The sequence below is a fragment of the Gymnogyps californianus genome, chromosome 2 (assembly GCF_018139145.2).
Source record: "Gymnogyps californianus isolate 813 chromosome 2, ASM1813914v2, whole genome shotgun sequence".
Classification (NCBI taxonomy): Eukaryota; Metazoa; Chordata; class Aves; order Accipitriformes; family Cathartidae; genus Gymnogyps; species Gymnogyps californianus.
In genome coordinates, this window is record NC_059472.1 from 66,696,718 (window position 1) to 66,713,550 (window position 16,833).

The 16,833-nt window shown below is 41.8% G+C and overlaps 1 protein-coding gene across 1 annotated transcript in view; it reads right to left on the reverse strand.

Moving 5' to 3' along the window:
* Window positions 1-16,452, reverse strand: part of ERP44 (endoplasmic reticulum protein 44) — a 55,189-nt gene extending 38,737 nt beyond the window's left edge. The window contains exon 1 of the mRNA XM_050892575.1: window positions 16,304-16,452. Within this exon, the coding sequence (XP_050748532.1) occupies window positions 16,304-16,363 (60 nt within the window). The 5' untranslated portion in view covers window positions 16,364-16,452. The remainder of the gene's footprint in view (window positions 1-16,303) is intronic.
* Window positions 16,453-16,833: the final 381 nt, after the last annotated feature.

The following is a 16,833-nucleotide window of genomic DNA, read 5'->3' on the forward strand; positions in this document are numbered from 1 at the left end:
ATAAGCGTGTTTCTAATCTACTCACAATTGCTTAACACTATAGAAAAATGACAAAACAAACTATAGACTAAAATGAATGCAGAAAGCTTTATACACTTACAGAATGCATGGCTGAGGGGAAAAAGTCAGGAATTGAACAACGCATTCACAAAGTTACAGTTAGTTCATATAGGGAGAGGGAAGAGGAGGAGACGGCACATCTATTTTTACACTTCTGGTCCTCAGAAACAGTCAAATAAAGCAGGAATATATCAGCTCAGGTTCCCGGAAGTTTCTGAAGATAAGACTGTTCATGTTTTTACTGGAAAGTTTAATTAGTACAGAAATCCTAGTATTTCTGATCCAGTTTTGGTCCTCACTTGAAGTTAGCAAATGACTTGGCCACCTCTGCCAGGAGCCAGTACTAGTCGCTTCTGAGGAGTAACTACAAATTAGCTGACATTTATTCTGATTTTTTTCTAATGAAAGACCTCAAAGCACTGCCCGAAAGACAACATTATCCTCCTCTGACACACGGCGCAAGGCTATACAAGCAGCCTTACACAAAACAAAATGCCTGGACAAAACCCGTTCCATTCACCCCCAACGGCAGACCTCTGCCAGGCTTCATATCCCTTTTCCAAAGAGGAAATAAAAGCGCACCCAGTTTCAACTCATCTCCTGCTGACAGTGTTGCTGTTCAACTGCCACTCCACACACCCAATTAATGAAGCCCACTGGTTATTCAGGAGATTTATGTCAACCTTTTATCAACATTTTACTCTTACCAGTTAGTGCTGTTGGTTCTTTAATTGCTAACTGGACAGAAGAGACAGGCCTATAGGTTTAGTGGTATTTCTTTTCTAAGTTTATCATACTTTACACACCACTTTCTTGCAGAGGAGTTTAACAGTTTAACCGTGCACAATCTTAAAACTACAAGAAAAGGAAAAAAAACACAGGTCTGTTGCATTTTAGTTCTTCACATCTTTATTTTTTAATTCGCATAATGAAATAGAGGTCCTCATTTCCAGAGCTAACTATCTGAAGAGTACAGAAAATCTATTCTTGGAGCATTATGATTTCTAATTAGTACTACACCTGCAAGCCAGTCAACAAGAACAGCCTTCATTTTCACTTGCTAAACTTTCCATTTACCTTTTCCTTCTGCTGGGAAATCCTAAAGGCACATGACTAAACCATCTTTCTCCTCTACCACAAAATCATTTTATGTTTGGCAACCAGCTCTAGCCCACATCTAATCCAGACTGACATGTCGAAGTTACTACCTGAAGTCTTAGCCCCACAGGACTCTGCGGCTGACTTTCAGTCCCCGAGTACCTTTTTCTTTATGCATGCCGCTAATCTGCTGCTGCTCTGAGGTCTGCATTAAACTCCTGGACAACAGGAAGCAGACAGGTTTACAGCCTGCTGTAGGATGATACAAATTGAAAGCAATCCCAGGAGACAGCAACGCCAAAGCTGACAGACATTGTAAGAGCCCCTGAAGTTTGGCTTCAGAACCATCAATCAGGAGCATCTTGCTGGCGGCATTCCCAGAAGTCCTATAATGAACCACAAAGTTCAGAGCAGAGAGAGATAACAGTAAATAGAGAATGGTGGGGAAAAATAAAAAAAAGGACAGTATTCACCCTCTCAGTGAGAGCAGTTCAACTCCTAATTGTCACGCTTGATTCTAGACTGTGCCTGAACATTTTCATAATTTAGACTAACTGCTGCCATCCCTGTTGATTAAGCAGGGTTTTTATTAGTAATATAAGCTACTTTCATTATAAGACTATGAAACAAAACTAAGTTAGTGTTTTGAACTAATAAATGATCACTTCTGAGCTATATTTAAGTTTTCAGAGCAATTTTTAAATTGGTACCAAAAAAACCTTTTCCTATTACTTTTCTCTCAAGAGCCATACCTGAAATATGAGGGAAATTTAAAACACTCAAAGGAAGCTACTGAAAATAGATTTAAGCATTGCAGTTACTAACTTCCATGAGAACAGAGATAAAATCTAACTAAACTGAAATACGGATAATATATATATCAAAAAAGTAAACTTATTTCTTTAGCCTTGATAGACAGTTCAATTTTATGATTTAGCCAAACAGTGCTATAACTGCACAGAGCTAGGCAGAGAGACCACCATATTAAAAAGAGGTAGCATGGGGTTTTTTTCCCCCCACATATCTTGTCATCTACTCCCCTTTTAAGTGTCTGACAGGAATATGTGGTGTAAGTACATGTATTATTAATACTGAAGAAATTTTCCCAATGAAAATGTTGGAAACAAAAAAACCCACTCACAATTTATAACGGTACCTTTGAAATTCCAAATTATATTGATTTGACATGCCAAATCAGGAAAAAACCTCACAGCTAACGGTTACTACAACTGAACTTAAGACACAAGCAAAGGAGTTGTAGGATTGTCATGTATGACTGGGAATGATTCATAGTCGCAGAAATATCTCAATGGTCTGTTACCACAGCACTGAAGGTTCCCAAAAAAATGGGTAAGTTAACCTCTCAACAGCGTGTGAACTATTATTAGAAGACACAAGATGTTCATTCAAAAAGTCCATTGCAGAGATGAACATTAAACCTCATTATCACAACGTGCAGTTCAATGCATTGCATTTTTTCCAAAAAGCTATTAGTAGCAGAATCATCCACCCAAACACAATTTTAAAGCTTAAGTCTCTGGGCACAAACCTATGGATCATTGTCTTTTACAGAAATGTTTAAGCCAGGGCTCAAAATTGACATGAGGTGTGTCTAAAAAAAAAAGTCAGAGATAAGACCTGTAATTTATTTCCAGTTGAACTATTTCTAATTTTCAGTTATTTCTCTTGGCCTGGAAGGAAAAGGGCAATCTCCAATCAGGGCCAAAACGCATTGGTTTCCTTGTCTTAAATATCCACTTAGAGGTAATACAGTCCATATACCTACAAAAGATGTAAACAGGTGTCCGAACAACTGTATTACTTCATGAATAATGTTTAGAGTGCTCCACATCCTCAGAAATATGAACCAACCTTAAAGCCTGTTTCACAGCTTTAAAGCCATGAATTCAGCTCCCCAGGAAACTACTGAAAACTCTGAATCTTTAGGTATTTTATTTACCAAGCAGCTTCTCTTAGACAAGCAGCTAGAATTCCCCTGAAAAAAAGGTATAATTTGTGCACCTTTTTAGGAAAAAACCACAACCTCATGTTCCAATAACTCTTTCTTTCACATGTCTACCAACTGCTCTGATTATCTGGCAACAACACAAGGATTCACTTTCAAGAAGAAATAAAGCATGTAAAATACAAATGCAATCTCCAAAATGATTAGCGCAGGTTAAGCTGCTGTTGCTGTATATGAAAGCCAGCACCCTGAAGTTTCTGAACTTGTTAAAGCTGTGATCCAGCAATACAAAATAAAGGGTAGCTTGGTCTTGTCTTGTCAAGACTTTGATAAGGCTAGCAGAGCAGAATAGTTTGCTGGCCCTTTTCACTAAAGTCAAGGAAAAAGGCCCGTTCTCTATTTTGGCCATTGCTACTACACATAAAACCCACTACCAAAAATGTTCATTGTAGAGAGTTTAAACCTTGGAGATTGTGTACTTGTAACTCCATTCCTCATGTCACAGATCACATATGTAACCTTGAAATGCAAATTACTTCTCAACACTTTCCTCTCTGCGTTTTAAGATAAATCAAAGCCATTTTTGCACTTAAAATATTTTGGAAATTATTTTGATGCATAGCAATAGTGAAGAAATTGTGAGCAATTTCATATAAATAGTCAAGTCTAAACAGAAGGCTTATTAGGAATCGTGTTTTGAGAGCCACATGGAACATTACAGAAAGCAACATACTATCCTGTTACTCATTATGATCTCCCACAGTCTTTCCTGTGCCCTTTATTCTAGTCTTTACACACAGGGCCACTGCAGAACAAGAAATGAGATTTTTTTTTTTTAATAACATAGAGAGATATATATATATGTACATTTTGTCCATTCTTGGACTAGCGATGAAAATGAATATTAAAATGAAACCAAAACTTTTATGGTATTCTGTGGAAGGAGTGGCCACAGAATTCAGAATCTCTCCTTTAAAGCATAATCTTAGAGGAAGAAATCGAAAGCAGATGCAGCGTTTTCACGAGAAACAGTATTTCCTACGTCACGAGAACGTTTGCTACCTTGGAATAATCTGAAGGATTGAATGTATGAGTGTATAACTGAATTTTCCACACACATTCTACTGCTTTAAAAATAACACACAATTTCTATTTTGGTAGATTTTAATACATATTGAGATTATTGTTCAACACAAAAATCAACTCATTTCAAGTGAAATGCTCAGCTTCAACACCTACTGACTTTTAGCTGTTTATCTTTATATTAACCATATAATCTGTTTGCAATACTGAATACATTTTTGCTCTTCTGCTCCAAAATATCAAGTTATCTCTCTATCCGTGGTATCAAGAAAGGCGTGAACTTTAAGCAAAGACAAGCCTGTTCAGTTTTACCTTTCAGGCTGGAACTGTTTTAAAAGTAGGTGTGAATTACCAAAACCATCTGCTCAAATGCAAATATAAGGGCTATCATAAACACATATAAACTAGCCCTCCATGATAGAAATACCTAAGAATCAATTTAGCTAAAATGGCAGTCAGGTAGCATAACAAAAGTGCAGCGTTGGAGAAATCTGCATTTCACATATTCTTACCAGCATTTATAGATGAAATATCACAATCCTGCAACTCCACAGGTGCAAGATCCATACTGCTTTAAACTATGCAGCTGAGGCATTGGATTAAAAAAAAAAAAAAAAAAGGCAGTAAAAGCAACAATTAGACAAACAAAATACTTAAGTCAAAAATAAAGCTAGGGTCATTCTCCTCACCCGGTCCACCCAAAGGGAAGCTAAACATACTGGTTTAACTGCCACTCTAAAGACAACATAAGGGAAGACAAGCAGACAAACCAGTCTCCAATAACACTGTTTCAACTGTACCATTCATATTAGTGCTGCTGCCTATTTGTACTTCCAAATAACAAAACTGGTTTGAAAGCACAGAAGCACAGCCAACTTGATTTAGCTCATCCTTATTTGATGCTGAAGGCAATGACGATTAGAACTAAACAACGGAGCAACGCTCCCAACATAGAGCAGCAAATGTACAGATGACAACCAGCAGTTCAAGTTAAATTCTTACCCTCTTCCAGTTTTAGCATTACACGGTCATGCTACGCCCTGCAATCTCAGCCAGAACTAACCCACACATGAAAACGCATGCAACCACCCCCATTTATTAACGTCAGATCTAGAGCTTTTAGCAATAATACTTCCAATATCACTAAGATCCTCCTTGTGCTACAGTTTTTCTTCCTTCAGCATGACTGAGATGCCGCTTTTCCTCAGATTACCTAATATTTCAGCAGGAGGTTAAAGTTTTGTGCAACTCTCAAAAGATAACTACAGTACTTTGTCACACAGCCGTCCATAGCATACGAAGCATTTGTCCACACATTAAAACCATTTGAGATTCAGTCCTGTGTTGCTGCTGCTCCTCCCTCTTTTTCTGAAGAATCAAAATGAGGAAGAACATCTTAGAATTTTGAAGTTATAAACTTTCTAAAATACAACGGAGTTTTGTTGCCTCAGCTTCCCATTCTCTTAAATTCAGAACTCTGAACTTTAGAATACATCCATTTAAAACATCATCTAAATTTATGTTACTTTGATTATTTTCTTCTCTTCATTCCAGGCAAATTTGTGATGCACATTCCACAAACTTCCATTCTACACATGCAAACTACCAATCAAAGTATATTAAAACCCACTGGCAATCCATTAGCTTGTCTCTAACAACTGCTTTGCCTCAATTTTTAGGTTAGTATTTATTATTTGCTGCCTTAAAATGACATATGAGAGGGTAAGGGACAAGATCTTTCCAAATAAGCAGTAACAGAAATACTACTCCACAGCTGCATTCTAATTGACACGTTGGCATTGGAAAAATCTCCCAACTTAAATGAGGGGGGGGGGGGAAGAAAGATACATTTTACAATTAATCCATTGGCTATCCTCTACAGAAGAACATTGATTAAAGCAACGCTGCCTGAATCTGAAGAGGAAAAATTCACCTTTGGGACCACAGCTGCATGTAGCCTGAAGAATGAGTGGCTAATTTCAGACTGCATAACAGCTATCTTCTTTCTACACTAAACAGCTGCTAAGGGCCTGCACATATGCAGTCAATTTATCCTGGATAACTCTGGACAGCAGAAGAGTAAACAATGCAGAGGACAGGGCACATGCCAGAGATATTTTGAAACGCACAAAAGAACATGATACAGAGATACCCCACTGCTGGTTTACCTCCCCCAAGGAATATTAACCCTGCCAGCTTCAGGCTGACTCCCACAAAAATATTCAAGCAAGTACTCCAGACTGGTCCTAAAAATAATATTAACAGATTCACATGGTGCAGTGCTTGAACTGGTAGCAAGTATCAGACATGCTGGCTCTGCAGTTAACCAGCTCCATGTAGCAAGCTTACTGTTCTCAACATAGAGGACTGCTGCAACCAAAATTGTTACCAAAATCCTCAGCAAGGTATCACAGCTGTGTATTGGCTTATTTTAAAATAACGTTTAATAGCTATGCAACACTAATTATACGTACATATTTGCACTGGTTTAGCAAATTCTGCTGGCCTGTGTTGACAGAAAATATATTTAAAAAAAAAAGAAAAAGGCTTCTCCCCCCTGCAATGATACCTTCTTAACCAAAGCAGTTTTAAATGTCATTCAAAGGTAATTCCTGAGAGGCCCATACACTCACTGAGCTCCCTTCACTAATTAACGGATCATTAGTAGGAAAGAACCCCTAACTGTTCACCCCCTGCATCACATACTGTCTTAATTACCTTTGTGAAGCAACCAATTTGTCTTTCAGTCATTCTGTCCAAAATCCCAAGTGAATTGACTCAACAGGGAGAAGAAGGAAAGGGGGGGAGGGGGGGGAGGAAGGTTTTTCATACACACATTTATGAAAATCCATAATTTTTAGGACTGGCAAAGAATTTAGGGGCTAAGTGTTTCCAGCAAGATTTGAGAAAGGGGATTTCAATATACTATAGAGACAGAAGTGATAGACAGTGACTGAAGGAACAAAAAGCTCTTCTTGGGATTACAAATGTAGATACATCATTGAAAAGCTTTCCCTTTGTGAAGCTTTTGAGAAAGTTAACTATATCATCACTTCATAATCACGACAGCTATGGGAAACAGCAAAACACTATCACAGCTGTTGTTTTCTTTTTCGAGACCATTGGAACAGGCACCTATTCCTTGCCTTTCAAAATACTTCCTTGCAGAGTTCCTAATGAACAAGTTCTCTCTGTGTTTATGCCCAATTGCCACACGAATCCACTTGGAGACGAAATGTAAGCTTTACTGCCAGTTATCTTACAACAGAGATTAGATTGCGCTTCTTCTCCCCACTTCTCTTCACAAATCTATAAAAATAAAAACAAAAACCTGACATCCTTACAGACTTTTTTTTTTTTTGGATGCACCTCAATGAAACACACATGGAAACCAGGCAAGAATCACTGATGCCAGGCAAGACAGAAGACATGCTAGCTGCAAAAAGTATGCCAAGGAACCAGGTCATTTACTATACTCTATTTCTAGGGCTCTACCTTCTGCACAGGTTCCTGTTTCATGAACATCATTTAGGATACAAAGTTTCAGTGATTAACAAAATCGATGCCATAGAGAAGTACCTTCCTTCGAAACTGAATGCAGCAAACCATATACCTGAAATCTCCCTGTGGGTTAGCATATCCTTATTTTTGGTCCCAAAGTGAAGCAGCTGGGAGACTCCAGCACATGTGGTAACCTACTTCTTCCAGGAAACAAGCCATTGGGATCTCCAGTGTTTCATTTCATTGCCACTGCTGATGAAACTTCCATATATAGCTCACCAATGACTGGGTCTCACAATAATTCCCATCTATAATCTACTACAATACTTATTTTTTAATAGAAAAACATACCTTGCAGAACCCTAAAAAAAAGTGACAAAACCTGAAGACCCTCAGGTCTTAATAACAATTCAGTCCACTCATAGAACATGGCTCTGAAAGCCAAAAGGGCCCATGAAAGCCTGTTGATCTTCAAGGACAACCTCTTCAAAGCACAAAAACAATCTACTCCACTGTACAGAAAGTAGGTATGGCAGAAGACCTACATGGGTTAACACAGAATTTCTGGATGAGTTTTTAACAAAAAAAAAAAGAAAAAAGAAAAAAGAGTACACAGAAGGTAGAGGTAAGACAATAAATAGTTGGTAGGAGTATAGAAACATTGCTTGAGCAGGCAGAATGAAATTAGAAAAGCCCAAGCTCAGCTGGAGTTGAAACTAGAGAGGGATGTTAAGGGTAACAGGGAGAGTTTCTACAGGTATGCTGACAACAAAAGAAAGACTAAGGAAATTGTAGGCCTGCTATTGTAGGCCCCAACTAGCAGGGGATGTAGTGACAAAGGACATGGAAAAAGGCTTAGATACCCAATGTCGTCTTTGTCTCATTTTGTGCTGATGAGGTCTGAGCCCAGCAGTAGAGTACCAGGGAAGAGAAGCATTAACCACGAGTGGAACACCAAGTTAGAAAGCTCTTAAGCAAGTTGGACATAAACAGAGCCACAGAACCAGAACAAATGCATTTTCCTGGGTCCCCAGGAGGACTATGGAGGCAAATTTTCTTTCCAGAAGCCACATCCATCCAGCATGGATTTAGAAAGAGTAAATCAATCTGACTGTTTTCTGTAGTGAGATGATTAGCTCTGTAAATGAGGGAAGAATACTGGACATTGTTTGCCTTGACTTAAGCAAGCTTCTGAGACAGTGTCTCAAAGTATCCTTAGACCTAAGTTGGTGATATATGAACTGAATAAGTGAACTATGAAGTGAGTGACAGAGCGGCTGGACTGCTGGGCTCAAAGGGCTATAACCAAAGATACCATGTCCAACCAGTCTCTAATGGAGTTTCTCCAGATCAGTATTGGGTGTAAGAAGGTTTGTCTTTACTAATGACCAGAACGATGGAACAGAGTGCCCCCGCAGCAAACTTCCTGAGGATACTGAACTGGGGGAAGTGGCTTCTATGCTAGAGGGGAGAGCTGCTATTCCGAGAGACCTCAAGTGGCTGGAGAAATGGCCTGACAGAAACCTCATGAAGTTCAACAAAGGCAAAGTCCTGCATCTAAGGGTGGAATAACCCTGTACAGGCTGGGAGCCAACCAGATAGAAAACAGCTTTGCAGAAAAGGATTTGGGGGACAAGTTGAACAGGTCTCAGCAGCATACCCCTTGCAGCAAAGACAACTGCATACTGGTCTGCTTGCAGACCAAGGGACATGATTCTTCCCTTTCATTTGACACTTGTGGGACCACATCTGAAGGGTTCTGTCCAGCTTTGGGATTGCCTGTACAAGACAGACATTAACATATGGGAGTGAAGTCCAGCAGATGGCTACCAAGATGAATAGTGGCTGGACAACGGGGTAAACAAGGAGAGGCTGAGACAATTGCATTTATTCAGCCTTAAGAAGAGGAAGCTATTACTGCTGTTACCATCGACCTAGTTGTAGGTTATAGAGAAGGCAGAACCAGACTCTTCTCAAAGATGCCCTGTGATAGGACAAGAGGCAATGGACACAAGCTGCAGTTCCAAATAGATTTTTCAGATAACGCTTTCAACAACGTTTTGATCAAACACTAAAACAGGTGCCCAGAGAAGCTTTAGAACCTCCATCCTTGGAGATATTCAAATCTCAACTGGGAAAAACCCTGAGCAACCCCATCTAAGTTAGTCTCGCATTAAGCAAGGAGTAAGACCAGATGACCTTCAGAGGTCCCTTTCAATTTAAATGATCAAACTTCCAGTGGCAATCGAAAACCAAAACTCTAACTACTGTAAATACAGTGAGACTCTCAATACTCTTCTTCATCAAAGCTTTCTTGCTAAGCCAAACTAACGTAGATCAAGAAACAAGGGGAGGGAAGAAACCCCAAACATTTACTACAATAAAACCAGATGAACAGGAGATATACCATGTTTACCAGAAATATCGTGCTGCATATATAATTACTTGGGAACCAGTTATTTGCTGAAGGTATGCACAGAGCACCTGCATTTAGATAACCATATATGATGTTCTGTCCTCACTGCTTTCACTATTTCAGTCGGTATATGGTTTAAGATACAGACCACTGCACTTTGCATTTTGCTTAGTGCCACTGCAGCCAACAAGATAACATTTATGTTCTATCAGCTGCACAAAGAGCCGATCTGGTGGATCACTACCAGATTAAAGGTATATCGGGCATGCATGTGAAGGAGCTTCCAGGTTTGGTTCATTCCTAGAAGAGGCTGCAAGTAACAGGCGCTTATCTAGAGGGCACAGTACTGGAACTTTGCACATGTTTTAATGGCATGAATGACTCTTAGCTTTAAAGGGTGTATTATCAGGGTAGTCAGTTTCTCAGTAGCAGCATACATGAAGAAAGGAAAGATTATGGAACTCTCTTGCAATATATCTTGTCACTTTTTGTAAGGCACTTTTTGTAATCACCTGAACATAACTTAATATGGACAGGGTCCTACAGCTGGTTTGGAGAAATACAGCATCCTCAACCAGCAGTGAAAAAAATATTGAGTTAGTGTTGAGTATAGCAATAGCTTTACAGAATAACCCTTAACAATGTAAAATGAAATAACTGGGAGCCAGTAAATTAAAAAAAAAAAAAAAAATCAAACTTCTAAAATCTCAGTTATGAACATTTTTTAAAATCAGATTATATGAGCAGTTGACATTACTAACAGTTTTGAAAAAGAAAATTACGTCTGTTTCTACCAATGGTTAGCATGCTTCTGATGAACGACGACATATCGGGGAGGAAAGAAGTGCAAAAGCAGAACTCTCAGATGGAAATTTGATCTCACTTCCTTTCCCAATTCTCTACAATGCACCTGCCCTCCTCTACTTCTCAGGGGAGCTCTCTCCAGTTTAGAGTTTTGGAAGAAAACATTCCTTAGGCTCTGACATCTACACCCTATATTGCTTTTGCTTACATTCCCAAATGTTCCTATGTTCCTCCTCTAAATCACTAGAGAACTCACTCTCAAACAAGGGGGGGAAGGGGGGGGGGGGGGGGGGGGGAGGAGAGAGAAAAGAAAAAAAAAAAGATATATTACTAATGCATCCAAAACCACTCCATTATTGAAGCACCTATTACTTGAATATATCTCTAGACTCTCTTGAAGAGCTTTTGAAGAAGCTCTGGTATAAAATTTACAGTGTATTTGTGTATTTGCTTTTCACGCGAGACAACTCTCTCCCTTCAAGCAAAAAAAATATCTGGAAACTATACAAGTGAGGCTTACAAAAAAGCCTGCATGGTGAACAATTGGTCCTCCTGAATAGCAGCATATAATCCTCAAATCTTTCAAAAGAAATAGGTTTGATTAAAACACAGAGGATAACTGCTGAGCATGTATAAGAACAACCAGTGGTAATTCTGCTTTCCCAAGAAAGCAGTATGAGGACCAGTCTCTTGCGTAAGAAAGCTGTCCTACCAAAAAAACCCAAAGCAGATTATGGAGTAGAACAGTAAGGATATCAAAAGAAAATCAAGGAGTGTGTCACCACAGAGTTCTTCAGCTGCCAGCAACAGGATCTCTGACATCTTACTGTCAATAATTCATGTATACATTTTCCAGCATCGTCTGAGTCTTCTGTTTGAAGAATCAGTTCAGTTTCTCCTCTCTTCCCTCCTGAGCACTCCAAACAGGAAACTTGGCCATCACATGGCATAGCAAAAAGAATGCAATTCTTCATAGCAAGAGTCTAAGCTTCCCCTACTCCTCCATCCCGCAACCTAGGGAAAGGTCCTCAGTTAACTACTATTTCACTCTTTAGAGGTCATGACAGATAATGGACAATTCGGAACTCCCATGCTACTCTTGGAGGGAACCCCTTTCATTGTATAAGGCCCGCGGCCTAAAATTTGCCTGTAACTACAACCTTTGACTAATGCTCAAATTCAGAATATCACATTTTGAGCAGGATTCCCGACTATAAAATTTGTTTGTTAATACATATGCAGAGAGAGGCAAATGCACAGAAATATGCTCTATACATAAAACGTACAGAGAGTTCAACTTCTCTTTGGGCAACTTACTACAGCATTTAATATTAAGTTAAAAGACATAATTTTATTTCATTTTACTTTCACTGTTTGGGTACTTGGTGTCATATTAACGAGACATGAAAGGCAGTGGCAATAAAACAAGAAACAGAAATATTACCCTATAGCTTTTTTTCCCAATTAAAAGTTTAATAGGAAATTCAAAAGTTCATTGACTAGTGCCTCTTCTAAGTTACTGCTCCTAACAGCTGCAATTGCATTGCTATATAAGTAGTATTTTGAAAGCTTCACTAAAAATATAAAACATTATTATGTAAGACCAACTGTAACACTAAATATTATCTGGCAATGATAAACTCATCAACTTATAGGGAAGAGCATACATATACAGTGGGGCTGCTGAATCATAAATGGAACATACAGCAGGCTTCCATAATAACCCCAAGTGAAGAGAAGCTACTACTTATTAGAAAACTAGGTAAGACTCAGAAAACACTCCAACATTTCACATTCTCAGAATATGAGAGGACAAATATGCTCTTCCAAAGATGTTGTCAAATATATTAAGATGTAGGTGTTCCCAGTTTGTCTACGACACCTTTCCAAACAAGCTACAAAGAAAAGGTATAGTAGCGGTGTTTTGAAACCTAATAAACTGCCGCAGATCGAAGTGCAAGAATTGGGAAATCTTTTTAGTTGTTTGAGGGAAGAGGGGGGGGGGGGAGAAAGAACAAAAAAACCACAAAGAACTTCCCCTTTCATTTCCCTCACTATCAGTTGGTGGTTTCCTCTAGTCACATCTACTGCTCAGGGACACTGCGCATGAGCCTCCCAGTGAAGTACTGAACAACATGACAAATGTCTTTCAAACATATGCAGAAGTATGTGCAACAGAGTGTCTTGTTCTAGAATTCTCTTGATAATCAAAGTATACACATCTGCAAGTAGAGGCAAAAACACAGAACGATTGGTTAGAGCAAAGCCAAAGAACCACACCTTGCCTTAGAGGAGAATGTGATGAGCCACTGACCTGTCAGCATTTATTCTGCTGTCTTGGATTCATCTTAAAGATCTGTCCTACCCAGCATTAAGCAATATACCAACATGGCAGAAACATGTTAATTTACAAGTACGAGGGGCCACATGACATTACTATGCATCTCTTATTCCAGTCTTGCAATCAGCTGTACACGATCCTCTACAGCCTGTGCTGTGCGCTGCTCACCTCTCCACTCAGCTCCAGTGTCGCAGAGGCAGAGGTCATGCCAGCCTATACTTCCCCCATCCTCTCTCCTGCCCCGTTTCGTCTCCCAGCAGCCCAGTACAATGCTAGCACATGAGGCTGAAAAGCTGGAAGGGAAAAGGGTTGTGCTGGGACTGGTAGGTATCCCTGTAACATGTTGTGCTGCAGTCTCCATCCTAGCAACCCAACCTTCAGTGAGACCAGGGAGAAGAATATTAGAGTGAGACCCAAAGCCCTCAAAAATTTTAGTGATCTCTGACTGTCAAACTTTGTTAGACAAAAGAACTTCTTTTGATATTGACATTGTAGCTTTTCTTCCTTTTGCAGCATTTTAATTCCCCATCTAGAAAAGAAATATCCTTATCCAAAAGTCTGGAAATAGAAATAATTTCATTTAACTTCATTGCTATTACTAAGCAAGACTAGCTTAGTAAGCTGTTTTCACAGCTACATATAATTGTATTCTGTTCTAGGAACCACTGATGTAACACTAATAAGCTCACTTATCCACAAAATATGCCAACTGCTGTGCTCAAAGAGGCTCTGCTAGATGGCACATCCTTTGGATGCAGAGCAGAAGGCTCTCCCAAACCTTACCAACCAAGATCACGGTTACGTTGCTGGTCTTAAGTATTCATGGCTGTTGGTAACAGAAAAACAAAGTTACCAGAACTTTAAAGCTGATCTGGTACACCTTACTAGATTCTCTGAATGCCACAAGAAAACAAACACCATACTTTGTAAAAGAGTTTTTCAGCTACTTTAAAGAAAAAGGATCCACTCCCAGTCTGCTCAGGACAACTCTTCCAGAACTCTAAACAAATCTACTAAAAGGAATGATTCATTGGCTTGATCCAAGTATGTAACTAGGCACCTTACAACACAGGACAATGTCTGATATGATGCTGAAGAATTACACAGATAACATTATACATAATTATATACATTTTTAAAACAACTCTGACCTGTTTTTTTTTTTTGAGGTTTTATGTATACAGTTCTTTTTAATCACATTAGAAATCGGTTTAAGTGACCCATACACAACAAAACAGCAACTAAAACATGGGGAAATTTCAGATCTTAGCCATTTCCTATTTTGTAGTTGGCACACATAGATCTAACTGATGCATATTAAATTTGCATTGATCAACTGTACCATGAAGAAAGAAAAATGCTTTCATTAACTCATGTCTGCTTTTTCAAACTTGTACTTGCTCATTTAAACAACATTTTAAAACAGTACACACTCCTTGTTTTTGCTCCTTGGAGTCTGTACTTAAAACAATGGTAAAAACCAACCTAGCGCATAAGCAACATTCTTGTTGTTTTAACGCACATATGTGACTGGAAAATACTAGGTTCTTCAATTTAGTCTCTCACATAATGAGCTAACACACTATAAATAGTCATCTATATATAAACATTGCAAATGTGTTTTTTCAAACCCTACCAATCAGGTATATTTACTAACCACGAAACTACAGCAAGTTTATAATAATTTAACCAGAGCTTATCCTGGTAGAAGTGCACATTGCAAAGGGATAACAAGTGCTTTTTCTGTTCAATAAGTATTTGTCCTCACAGTTCTATTAACTAATTCATTCATTAGTAGCTACATTACTACATACTTCCCTTTGGATCCTCCAAGCTCTGTCTACCTTTACCTCCAATTATTCATTCATTTTCTGGCCAATTTTACTCTCCCAAATGTTTAAAATAGATTGATTAAACACATTAGTATCTTAAGACCAAATCCTATTAAACTTATTCACACAAGTCCCCTTTAGCTCTGCAAGTCACTTTAAGCTATGAAAGGCCCAGAACGTGGCCCAATATAATTCTGCAAAAGAATCACTACATCAGCCTGTTTAAAAAAAACAGATAAAATATAACACAGACAACTTATCTCCACAAAACACACGCATCAGTGATTGCATTTCTGTGTGTGCAAAGCCACAAGCTGGCTTAAGTCATGCATGTAATGCCAGCCTAAAAAAATGATGCTGTAGCCTGACAACTAAAGATAAACGTGACAACAGAGCAAGACAGCTCGGGAACTTTTCCCAGCTTCGGCCACTGAGCTCGGACGGGGTTACTTCGCTGCAGGCGTGCTGACGGAAAGGGCGCACAAGCAGCCCCGTCCTCGCTCGGGCACGGGGAACCCGCTCCCCTCGGCTTAAGAGCGGCAGCACTGAAAGACGGGCGACAAGCGGACTCCGGAGAGGCACCGTTAAGGCAGTTCCCGCCCGGCAGCCACGGCTCCCGCTACCGCCCGAGGGGCTCCGCGCCCCCCCCGGGCCCGCTCCTTCCCCCCGCTTTCCCTCTTTGGTTCCTGAAGAGGGGAGGCGCGACGCCGGCCTTCTCCGCGGAGGAGCCGAGCCGAGCCGAGGCCCCACCGCCCGCCAGGCCAATGCCCCGGGCCCGCGGCGGCTCCCGAGCCTCGGCCCGGAGGGCCCGGCCCCGCCCCGCCGCCGGCCCGTTCCGGGTCCGCAGCCTATCAGCCTCAGCCACAACACCGGGCTCCGCCAACCGGGGCCGCTCCCGCAGCCGCCGCTCGCCTCCCTCCCCTCCCCCGCCGAGCAGGTGCCGGCGGAGCGGCCCCGGTCCCCGGCGAGGCGAGGGGCGGCACCGCGGCGGGGCCGGGGGCGGCCACTCGGCCCGAGGCGCGTTCCCGGCGCGCACAAGCGGGGCGAGCGGGAGGACGCTGGCGTCCGGAGGGAAGAGCCCCGAGGCCCGCCGGCCACCCCACGCCGCCCAGCCCAGGCCGATGCTCCCCCCGGCGGGACCGCGGCGGGCCGGGCGGGGGAGCGGCGGGGAAGGGAAGGGCTGTGGGGAGCCGGTCGCTCACCAGGAGGAGGAGGAGGAGGCAGCCAGGGTCAGGCAGGAGCGGGAAGATGGCGGGTCTCATGGTAGATCGGGCGCCCGGGAGGGGGAGAAACGCGGCTCCCACTCTCCGCGGCGGCTCCTCACTTCCCCCGTCGCCAGGAAACACCCGGGCAAGTTCCACCGCGGGGCCCCGCGCTCCCCGCCTCCGCCGCTCACTTCCGGGTTCCCGCGCTGCGCGGGGCACGCCGGGAAGCGTAGTTCCAGCTGCCTCCGCCGGCCGCTCCCGCCGAACGGGGAGGGGAGGGGAGGGAGGAGGCGCAGAGGCGATCCCAGAACGCACCGGGGCTGCCCGCGCGCGAGCCCCGGCCCCGGCCCCGCCCGGCCGGTGAGGGGTGGGGCCTGGTGGCGGCGCAATGAAGAGGCGGGTGGGGTCGAGGTGAGTTACGGGGCGCAGCTGCAGCGCCCGGAAAGGGAGGGAGGCGGCTGTCACCGCCCGGGCGAGGCAGGGTTAACCCTTTCCGCCTTGGTGTGTGGTGGGGTGTCCCGTGGCAC